Source organism: Filicampus tigris, chromosome 8 (genome assembly GCF_054856515.1).
Source record: "Filicampus tigris isolate MCC_2025a chromosome 8, RoL_Ftig_1.0, whole genome shotgun sequence".
In the NCBI taxonomy this organism is placed as follows: Eukaryota; Metazoa; Chordata; class Actinopteri; order Syngnathiformes; family Syngnathidae; genus Filicampus; species Filicampus tigris.
The window spans coordinates 697,579-708,579 of record NC_141224.1 but is presented as its reverse complement, the minus strand read 5'-3'; the positions used below and the strand labels follow the sequence as shown (position 1 = coordinate 708,579).

The 11,001-nt window shown below is 48.6% G+C and overlaps 2 protein-coding genes across 10 annotated transcripts; one reads left to right on the top strand and one right to left on the bottom strand.

The window, feature by feature from the left end:
* Positions 1 to 331: 331 nt before the first annotated feature.
* Positions 332 to 7,413, top strand: smpdl3b (sphingomyelin phosphodiesterase acid like 3B). The gene is made up of 8 exons (XM_086037338.1): positions 332 to 888; positions 1,497 to 1,710; positions 2,467 to 2,564; positions 2,648 to 2,791; positions 3,246 to 3,415; positions 4,101 to 4,281; positions 5,324 to 5,457; positions 6,119 to 7,413. Exons 1-8 carry the CDS (start codon positions 804 to 806, stop codon positions 6,491 to 6,493), a joined length of 1,401 nt encoding a protein of 466 aa, XP_085893464.1. The 5' UTR covers positions 332 to 803; the 3' UTR covers positions 6,494 to 7,413.
* Positions 4,762 to 10,972, bottom strand: mecr (mitochondrial trans-2-enoyl-CoA reductase). Of its 9 annotated transcripts, none has more exons than XM_086037341.1 (10): positions 10,639 to 10,962; positions 9,830 to 9,927; positions 9,427 to 9,558; positions 9,208 to 9,351; positions 9,041 to 9,126; positions 8,607 to 8,777; positions 8,036 to 8,109; positions 7,900 to 7,960; positions 7,733 to 7,805; positions 4,762 to 7,506 (listed from the first exon to the last, which is right to left on the bottom strand). In XM_086037341.1, exons 1-10 carry the CDS (start codon positions 10,785 to 10,787, stop codon positions 7,349 to 7,351), a joined length of 1,146 nt encoding a protein of 381 aa, XP_085893467.1. In that variant the 5' UTR covers positions 10,788 to 10,962; the 3' UTR covers positions 4,762 to 7,348. The 9 variants fall into 9 exon arrangements, 6 of the variants coding, with proteins under 6 accessions (XP_085893467.1, XP_085893468.1, XP_085893465.1 ...); XM_086037342.1 differs by having other exon boundaries at positions 8,607 to 8,709; positions 9,041 to 9,143; positions 10,639 to 10,956; XM_086037339.1 differs by having other exon boundaries at positions 9,208 to 9,558; positions 10,639 to 10,965.
* Between the last annotated feature and the right edge of the window lie 29 nt (positions 10,973 to 11,001).

Here is an 11,001-nt window from a genome sequence, read left to right as displayed (position 1 = left end):
ATTAGTACGTTAAAAGTCTTATTCTGTTCACAATATATATTTTTTGCATAACATTGTAAAGGTAATAAACGAAGCGACACAAAAAAGACGCCTGACAGACAAACTCAGGGTGAACGATATTCTCTCCGTGTTGCCTTCACGGGGAACTGAAACACGCAGTAATTTGCATAATCGACCAAATGAGAACGCTGCTCTCTGGATGCATTCAAGCATTTTATCATTTATTTAAAATCATGATCGTGGCAATTTAGAATAGACCTGGAACGTATGCTTTAATTTAATCCGAATATAGGCGGATATTTCAATTACACCGAAGCAGCGTTTGGAACAAGATTGGGTCAGCAAACGCCACGCGACATTCGGTACTATCAGTATCAGTGTCGAGGACGGTCATCTACATTTGAATTCAATTTCTAACACAGATTTTTTTTTCTCCATGAAAAATGTGATTGTCAAAAATAAACTGCTTTATCAAATCGTAACTAAATGTTTTTTAAAGCATCTTGAGGCCGCATTAAATCATTTGAATGATTTGGCAACTTGGGAGTCTATTTATAGGAAATGGTGACACTTCTAGTTCATGTTTGGGGATGCTTGAGAAATGACACCCATTTGGCAAGGTACAAAGTAACACATCTTGCAGAAGTTACATGAAAATGGACACCTGGTGATTTCCCAACTTGGTAAAATATTGACTAATATTACTGTAGGCAATAAAGGTGTGACATCATGTCACTATCTGGCCTCTCCCGCGCGAAGTGAAACTGAACAAACAGTCATTTGCGAGTTGGCTTCCCTTCAACATGGCTGCAGAAAGGCTGCTGCCGCTGCTGCTGCTGCCGCTGCTGCTGTGCTGTCTGCTTCTTCGAGGCTCCCTTGCACTGTCGGGTGAGTAAACAGAAGATACTAAAGGAACCCTTACACACTGTTCATGTTCCATGGACACGTCGTATGTTTTGGGACAAGGTTGAAAAGAATATCCTGAACTACTCTGAGATGTTTTCAAAATGTATCAATATAATTTACAATAATTGGATTACGATTAATCCTTGAAGATGAAGTGAACCCCCAAATTTTCTCAACAAGAATATGTTCTATGCGCCTTCACTAGTCAAAACAATGCATTCCGATGAATATTGCATTTGTGGAATAAGAGTTAATCCACCCATCATGGGGACGGCCATTTTGCCATCAGAGTTTCTCAGGGCTCAGGTAACGACCAATCATGGCTCAGCTTCAGAAAACAGGTCAGCCGCGATTCACCGTTACCTGAGCGACTGTGATGTCATTTTCAGTCGACAGAAGTGACAAAATGGCCGCCCCCTGAGATGGCTCAAAACTGACCATTGACTGGTGTTAAAAGTTTGACTTGGCGCACGACAGAAAGCAGAATAAAAAGCAAACAGGCGATGGCAAGAAACCCGAACAACTCAAGTCAATTAAGTGAAGGTACGACCGCACCGGGCCGATGCTGAATTCATTTTCCTGTGGACTAGGGAACTTTTGGCATATCACCGACATGCACTGGGACCCGACCTACGACCTGGGCGAGGACCCCAAAAGGGTGTGTGCCTCAAGCGGAGGCAAACCGGCGGCCCAGGCGGGCCTGTTTGGTGACCACGCCTGCGACTCCCCCTGGAACCTCATCAACTCCTCCGTTCACGCCATGAAGGATATTCTCCCGGACCCAGATTTCATTGTGTGGACAGGGTAGGTCGTCCGTAAGAGGGTCGCTCGGTCAATTCGGGTTCGCTTATTATTTCCCTTGAAAGACTCTCAAAAACCTAAATAGTGCAATGAAGAGTCATTCTGATCAAAGTTAGCGGTTCGCATGTAGAAAACGTCTACCAAGGTTCGAGTTTTTTTGGTTTGCCTTTTTGTTTTTCCAATTCAGTTAGTTGTAGTTCCCCTTTAGAGCAGGTTTGCTCGTTTTTCTATTAGGTCCGTTTTTCTTTGTTTTTTGCCTTTTTTATTTCGGGTTGCTTGTCAGGTCTGAAACTAATACAGTTACTGGTCGCGATAGGCACTGTGTGGTAAACATGCAACCAAAGGCAGCACTTTGGAAATGTGATGAATGTCCATTCGTGAGTTGCCAACAGAAGTGGAAATGCTTTGAAATCCGGATGAAAAGCTGTGCTCACTTTGCTTTCATTAAGGGCTTGTGGGAATGTTTGAAATCGAGTACACCGCACGTCTTTTCGGTCATTTCAGAAAGCTACTTTTCATTTCTGTCCTTTGCTTGTAAATGTCCATCAATGTTTCGTTCGTAAATGCGTTTAAATGTTCTCAATGTACATACATTCCTTTGTTCTCTTTGCTTTGCCTTCCAATGTCTTCAGCTGTTCTGTTTTTAGCTTTTGCGCTTTTGCTTGTGTGAAGCACATTGAGTTGTCTTGTGTATGAAATAAGCTACGTAAATAAAGTTGCCTCGCCTTCACTTCTTAACATTGTTTTTTCTCAATCTAGAGACGACACACCGCACGTTCCCAATCAGAATCTGGGCGAAGAAACCGTTCTCCGCATAATCGGCAACCTCACCGACATCATCACCGAGATGTTTCCAAGTACGTACGACCTACGGGGGAGAAGGGGAAGTGTGGTTTTAACGTGCGCTCATAAACGCCGTGTACATTTGCCACCCGTGGAGCAACCAAGGTGTACGCCGCCCTGGGTAACCACGACTACCACCCCAAGAGCCAGCTTCCCGGTGGCCCCAGCTACATGTACAACCAAACGGCCAAAATGTGGAAGCACTGGTTGGAGCCAGAGTCGCACGAAACCTTCACAAAAGGTCCTCCTTCCTCTTGAAAGCTTACTTACACCTCCGACGACTTGACTTGAATCGTCACTAAAAGGGGAAGTCAACCCCAACATTTTCTTTGCAAGAATATGTTCCACGCCCACAAAGTCTAAACACGGCATTGTGCTGAATGTTGCGTTCGTGGAGTATGAGTTGAGCAGAAAAATGCCGCCCTTTTTGTCCATGCGAGGGACGGCCATTTTGTCACTTCTGTCGACCGAATATGACATCACAGTTGCTTAGAGCTCAGGCAACGACCAATCGTGGCTCAGCTTCAGAAAAGAGCCCCGAGCAACCGCGATGTCGTTTTCAGTCGACAAAACGCCCCCCTGCAGTCTAGTCTCAAGCTGCGAGTGAGCAAGATTGCGCGTCAAAGTGACTTGCCCAGCCGCGATTGTCACGAATGACCACTCCCAACCGAGCGCGCTTGATCTTTCCGTTGCAGGCGGATTCTACACCGAAGCACTTTTGAATCGAAGCGGTTACAGGATGTTGGTGCTCAACACAAATCTCTACTACGACCGCAACCTGCTGACCAACGACGACGAGGATCCGGCCGGCCAGTTCAGCTGGGCGGATGGCGTCCTCACAAAGGCGGCCGGCAACCACGAGAAGGCAAACGCAAAGCAACCCCACCCCTTTTTTTCTTTGCCAAACAAACACCTTTCAAAAGAAGTCGAATGATGACGAGCGTGCGGTCAGGCCCACTCTTGGGTCCGCGTCATGTAGAGTGGCTGTAAAAAGTCGACACACCCCCGTTGAAACGTCAGGTTTTTGTCATGTGAAAAAAATGAGTTAAGCGGAAAAACGCCGCCCTTTTTGTCCATGCGAGGGGACGGCCATTTTGTCACTTCTGTCGACCGCATATGACATCACAGTTGCTTAGAGCTCAGGCAACGACCAATCGTGGCTCAGCTTCAGAAAAGAGCCCCGAGCAACCGCGGTGTCGTTTTCAGTCGACAAAACCACCAAAGTGACCTGTACAAACTCTTTTGGGGAGAGGAAGTGAAATTTGAATGGCATTTGTTGGTTCCGAGGCCGGCCGCATCCCCGGTTGGAACACTTGCGCAACCCCATTATGGCAGCACCTCTCTCGAAAACAAGTCTGTGCTTTTCAATTGACGTTTGACGTTTGATGTTGTAGGTCACATGGATAGTGGCAAAAGTTTTGAAAGTCCCATTCTTTCTTTCATGTCTGCCAAAGCAGGTATTTGAACAGGGGTGCGTCACTCACCGCTTTCGACGCATCTTCACGCCGCATTCCCGCTCACGTACGCTCGGCTTGGTTTTTGCGGCGCAGGTGTACGTCATCGGCCACGTCCCCCCGGGGATGTTTGAGAAGAAGAGGAGCAAGCCTTGGTTCAGGCCGCAGTTCAACAGGCGCTACCTGGAGCTGATTGGCAAGCACCACGCTGTCATCAAGGGCCAGTTCTTTGGCCACCACCACACCGACGCCTTCCGCATGTTCTACGACACCAACGGTAGGGAACTTCAGCTGGACCGGCGGCGCACACTGGCTTGGACTTTGCTTTTTGCTTTTATTGTGCTTCGAACAAAGCGAAAACCCCAGAGCACATTTTGGTTGAAAATGAAAAGGCGGAGGGTGCGGCCTATAGGCAAGGACCATTTGACAAAATGGCGGAAGGCTACAATACAATACAACTGGACTGATAGAGCGCCTTTCGTAACAGCTACTGCTGTAACAAAGCACTTTACATTGCGAGAACAAAATAGCAATAGTAGAACAAGAGAAAGCAATACCGGTCGATTAAAACACAAAATACAATAGACGCCGGAGAAGCGACAGCTACTTTTCCACTCTCATGACGAATCAAATGTGCCTTCAAATGGGTTTAACTTTTTTTGTTTGTTTGCTACTTTTCCACTCTCATGACGAATCAAATGTGCCTTCAAATGGGTTTAACTTTTTTTGTTTGTTTGCTTTTAGTAAAATGCACAGCTCTCCTTGTTACATTTATTTCACACTGATTGTATTTGATTACAATTGACACCAGTCACATTCAGTTGAGTTTAGTTTTCAACACATTTAGTTACAATATGATTGGATCACACGCTTGAGGATATAATCACATCGGCCGTCTCTGCTATTATTGCTGGGGCAGATTTAAACAAGAATACAAATGCCTGCTTTTGCATGTGTCCGCAATTTGCGTAGACAGAAGGAGACTTGGAAAAAGAGGCGAGTGCCCCCCCCCCCCACAGTTCCACAACACCCGCTTTCCTTCTGACAAAATGTCAACAACAACATCATCATCATCAGAGCTTTTGCAAGACTGTACAAGTGCCTGGGGCTTAAGACCGTTGACTCGGAAAATGTGACTGGCTAAAAATGAGGGCCTGCCCCACTTGCCCAGCGAGCAGACGTTTGCGCGTTTGAAGCCAAAAAAGGAGCCCAATGAAACCGGGGTGCGGAGGTGCGGAAAGGCGGTCGTTCGTTTGGGTGGAAAAGAAACGTGTCTCTTCTTGGAAGCGGACTTGAGTGTTGTGTCCTTATTTGTGCAGACTTGCCCATCGGCACCATGTTCCTCAGCCCGGGGGTGACGCCGTGGGAGACCACGCTCCCCGGAGTCAAGAACGGCGCCAACAATCCCGGAATTCGCATCTTTGAATACGACACCGCAACACTTGTGGTGCAAGTAGGGCAGAATGTTGACCGCAGGGGTGTCAAACACTTTGGAGCAGCGGGCTCTTCCCAACATTCTTTTTTTTTTTTTTTTGTCAGTTGTTTCACCCCCATTTGCTATTGAATGTTTACCAGCCGTTTGGGGAGAATATTTAGCGTTTGGTTGCGACAATTTATGTCCCCAATGCATTTCAATGGACGTCGATGATATGCAAATGTGGGCCAATCCAGTCATCCCAATCCAGCGCAAATAGTGGCGGTCGAAGGTACAGCCAATAAGAAACGGTTTAAATAGGTTGGTCCATCCTCGCTAATCGTCTCCAACATCCTGATTGGGTAAACCCTAGTCAGGCGTAGTTGCCAGCAGCGTGCGTGCGGACGACTCGGTTTCTCAACCGCACCGCAGGAAATGTTTGGACCCTTCCGGCGGGCGTCCACAGCAATCGCGGCCCGAATCGTTTCAGCCGTCTCTTCCGATCGCCAAGTCGGCGCTCCGCCCACACACATTGGCGGGCTCACGCACGGTCGGAAACCATGCCAGCAAACCTCGGGGCCCGACCGCACCCCCGGGTGGGCCGTGTGTTTGACACCCCTGGTTTAGCCGCATTCTCCAATCAAACACGTCCGTGACCGTTGACCGTTGGCCGTTTTTTTTTTTTTTTTTTTGTCTCGAGGACGTGGTGACGTACTACCTGAACCTGACGCGCGCCAACGCGGGCCGGGAGCGCTGGGAGAAGGAGTATCGTCTGACCGAGAGCTTCCAGGTGGCCGACGCCTCCCCGGCCTCCATGCACCGGCTCCTGGAGGCCGTGTCCAGCGACGGCTGCCGCCTGCAGCGCTACTACCGCTTCAACTCGGTCAACTTTGACCTGAGCCCGTGCGACCGAGCCTGCCGCGTGGATCACGTGTGCGCCGCGCGCGAGGTCGACTACCACAGGTACGAGCGCTGCCTGGCGGCCGAGGCGGCGGGGGCGGCCGGCCCGGCAGGAGCCCCGCCGAGCATCCTCGCCGCGGCTGCCGGCATCCTCCTTGTTTTGGCTCGCCAGTAGTGTCGCAATGCCCACGGGCGGCAATTTCAAGGAAGCCGATTCAGTTTGAAACCTGAAGCGCTATTCATTTTCCATTCAAAGATAGTATGTTTAGGCTCATTTTTATTTACAAGGGAAGTCTAGGCCAAAAGGTTCTTTCCGGTCGGTATGTTCTATGCAGACCCGCTCGATGTTGTGATTAATATTGTGCTTGTGGAATACAAATGAAGCAGCAAAATCCACCGTAGCAGAGCAAGAACGAGTTTGAGTGAGCGTACACCCAACGTCCAGTTATCTATCTTCACTTCCTCTCTTGAAAATAATGCGCTTCCTTTCAGTTGACTTGTACAGTCTAAGGGTAGGGAAAAAAAAAAGTTTCCATTTGTCATAATCTCTTTTTTTTTTTAACATCCCAACAAAAACACTATTTGAAAAGGGGTGTGTAGACTTTCTATAGCCACTGTATGATGCCGTGTTGGCCTCCACATACACACTGCAGCCTTTGAGTGAGAGAATGTTTGCATTTTAGCGTTATCTAAATAACCCGGCAAAAGCTATGATGATGAGTCAGTGGCATTGTAAATATAATCAACCTTTGGCTTCAAATCACCTGTGCGGCTCCCCGTTTCGAGTAAACAGACTATCTTGAGTTTGATGCTGAATAAAGCCAACAAATAAACACTATCAAACTATTGCTTTCTGGCAAGAAATTTGTGACCTAAGATCAAAGCGGAATGATTCAGTTCCGCACGATGCCTCTTTCGCTCACTTTCTGAAGACTTTATTGGCTCATCGAACGCGACTCTGAACTCAAGAGCGTCGCGACTCTGAATCGTGAACTTTGAACCTGACGCGTTGACACGTAATGACGCGTCTTCACGGGACGAGGATCTGCTTGGCCGAGGCGAAAGGCCGCATGGCGGCGTCCAGAGCTCGGCGGTAGTCGTCCAGAGACGCCCGGGCACAGGCGGGAGCGCTCAGCTGTCCCTGGCGGATGAGCCGGCACAGCTCGTCCAGCATGGCTCGCAATGCTCCTGGATCCGCAAAGAAGCAAAATCAACAACATTGATTTCAATGTCATCAATGTCAATGTTGGCTTTTTTCATGACATTAGACATGCATATACCGTATGTCATTTTTACGTTCAAAATAATTGGAATACGAGTCAGTGAAAACTCCATTTTCCAAAGTATGTCGCCTTTTAATCCTAATCAGCAGCACTATATAGTCACAGGTACACAAGTACATGTGCCACCTCACCATTTGAGTGTTGTCTTTTCCACTGCGTCACCCAGAAGCCACACACTTTCACATTCTTGAAAATAAGCGCACTCTGGGAAAGGCCATGGTGAGAAAAGACGAGAAGAAAAAACAAGTTGAGCAGCTTGACTTTGAGTTCAAATTTGAGAAGTGATGACGCGGCGTACCACAGGGACCGTCACAGGCTGCTTGGACATCCCCCCGTAGGTCACCATGGACCCTCCAACCCTACCGCAAACACGCTCGCGTCATCGCGCGACGCCATTTCTCCAGTCCCCTGAGATTGTGCTGCGACGGTCTCACCTGAGATGACGCAGCAGCTCGGTGCCACTCTTTCCTCCAACCGCGTTCAAGGCCAGTTTGGGCTTTGGACACGTCTGAAAGGAAAGACCAAAAATCAAATAGTGGAATTTTTTTTCCCCCCCACCCCACAACTAGTCATCATCACATTTCTACTTTGTCACCATCGGTACCCTTCCTGGGGTGGCAAAGCTGGAATATTGCCTTTAAAAAAAACAACAACATTTACTTTGCAAAAAAGAATCATTGTCCAACAAATAACGTTGTGATATTACAAGAATCTAAATCTTAGATTTACATTCCCGAAAAGGAATAGATCATAATCCAGAATGATCATACTCTACTAATGCAGCAAAACATGCATGTTGTTTCATCGAAGACTCTAAATTGTTCATATATGAGCCCGAATGCTCGTTTGTGTCTATGTGCCCCGTGATTGGCTGGCAAGCAGTCGCGGGCGCATCCCGCTTCTCTCGCCAGCTCAAAGTCGTGCGGGAAAGGCTCCGGCTCAGCCTTGCGAGCCCAACGGGGATACGCGCTACAGAAAATGCGGCTTTTTGACCGGACGGGGCACCTTGAAGAGTTCCTTCATCTCGGGCCGCCGCAGGGCGTCCTCTTTGATCACGTGACTTGCTCCCAGGGCCTTCAGCCTATCGCTGAGCCGAGTGAACTCCGGCCTTCGCAAGGAAAGAAGTGCACAGGTGTCACAGATGTCCAACGCGATGACAGTCAATGACGGTTTCCGCTTTTAAAAAAAACAACAACAACACGAGTCGTGCGGCGTGAAAATGACGCCTCGCATATGATCAGAACGCAACCCTTTTATTAGGCCCTACGATATTAGTCAATAGTCAATATGGTAGGGCTGGGCAAGAAATCATGATTGCTCTTTTCAGTTCCATTTCAAATGGAGTTTTGGTAAGTTGGACGAATACTCATCTGAACTCCATGAATAATGGTGTTGATTTCTTATGTTCCCATCCTCGCCCATCCCTGCGAGGCCAGTACCTGTCTCGGAGCACGTTGATGGTGTTTATTCCCCTCGCCGCTGCAATTTGAATGAGCGCCTGCCCCACGCCGCTGTTGGCTGCGTTCTGGATCAGCGAATCGCCTGCAACGTCAACCGCCGTCGGTGTTTGGCATCGCGTGGCCGGCGCACGAGTGGCGCTCGCTACCTGGCTCCAGGTGCTCAAAGTCAGCCAGCATCCTGAAGGCGGTGCAGGGGTTGACCCCGAGCGTGGCGGCTGCCAACAGGGGGATGTCCCCGGGCACCGGGGTCACGTCTTCTTCAGCCCACACGGCCGCCGCCCTCCACGTGCCTGGGGACGCAAACGCCCAGCCTACAAACCTGCTTGCTCGCGCACACGAGCCAGTTGGCGCAAGAGTCCATTTACCCAAACCGGCGTCTCTCGGGATGACCCAGTCCCCGATTTGGAGAGACGTGACTTGGCCGCCCGCCTCCACCACCTGGGCCACGCCCTCATTGCCACCGACGGCCGGGAGCTCGGGCAGGATGGCGTACGTCCCTGAAAATGACATCACAGTTGCCCGGCTAACGACCAGTCATGGCGCAAGCTTCAGAATACCGGTGAGCCACGGTTGGTCGTATCCGCTATTACTCGCGAAAACTAAACGGTTTTCAACGCCGCGTCTCATGTGAAAATATTGCTTTGGATCCGCCATCTTGGTGTCAAAAAACTACGTTGAAGTAAGGGGAGGAGCTTCATTTCGTCAGGCGGATCTTTGTTAGGTGCGTTCACTGTCCAATTCTCGTGAAGCAACTAGAACGATCGTCACCTTGGATCATGTTGATGTCGGACGGGTTGATGGGAGCGGCCAGGATTTTGACCAGCACATCTTTTGGTCCCACTGGGGGAAGATCCACATTCTCCAACCTGATGGGCACAAAGTCCTCATATTCTACTCAAAACCAGGGTTCAACTTGGAAAAAGAAAATCAGAAGAATGTGCTGAATTTCCTCAAATAGTCACTGATTCGTAACAGGCACCGCGAGCGGGCACGCTGGCTTCCTCGAGTCAAACATGAAATCAAATCAAACGTATTAGAATACATGAAAATATATAATTAACCGATGCCAAAAAATGGAGAGCGAATTGAAGTAGTTGTTTCAGCTGTACTGAACTTTTATTTATTGTTTGTACCAGACTTTTCCAGACCCACTGACAATATTTCATTGAGTTCAGGTGCCATTTTTACTTCAATAGTACGCATCAATCCTTTTAATTGAACAATTTAAGTAGACGTTTTACATAGTGTCACTGTTCCAAGTGTGCATGTTTCACTTGCTCACGATAAATATGTTTTTCAGAAATATGATGCTGGCTACATTTTTTTTTTCAGGTGGTACCAATGTGAAAAGAGAACCGCTGCCTTAGTGTTTTCTTTTCCCATGTGGCCCTGCCGAAATAACCCAAATGCCTTAAGACGTTAACATAGAGCCAAGTTGTTTTAATACACTTCATCGATTAACATACGACCACCATGGCAATAAATCCAAATTCCCTTGAGCCAGCGTTGAATAGAATAGAATAGAATAGAGTAGAGTAGAGTAGAGGAGGAGGAGGTTATCTTCTTGAGAGTCTTACTGTATGACCTGGGCAGGATCTCCGTGCTGAGCGTACACAAGAGCTTTGCAGCGGCTCAGGTGGCGAACGTTGTTAGCCTGAGCTGCTCCGGCTGCTCGGCGACGTTCGGAAAGAACGGCGGCCAACAAGCTTCGTCGACAAACTAACATGTTTGCACAACAAACGCTGCCAAGTTGTAGCCACACTCACGTGAAAACGGACACAATATTCGGGGGAACGCGAGGGTCCGGTGAGGCTAAGCTCGCTGACAGGAGGCGGCCATGTTGAAATTAGTGACGTCTCCTCCGCGTCAATGCGCGGAACGAGCAAACGCTCCGATGACGTAGTTGATGACAGACGAAGCCTCGAAACCGGCCGCATCAC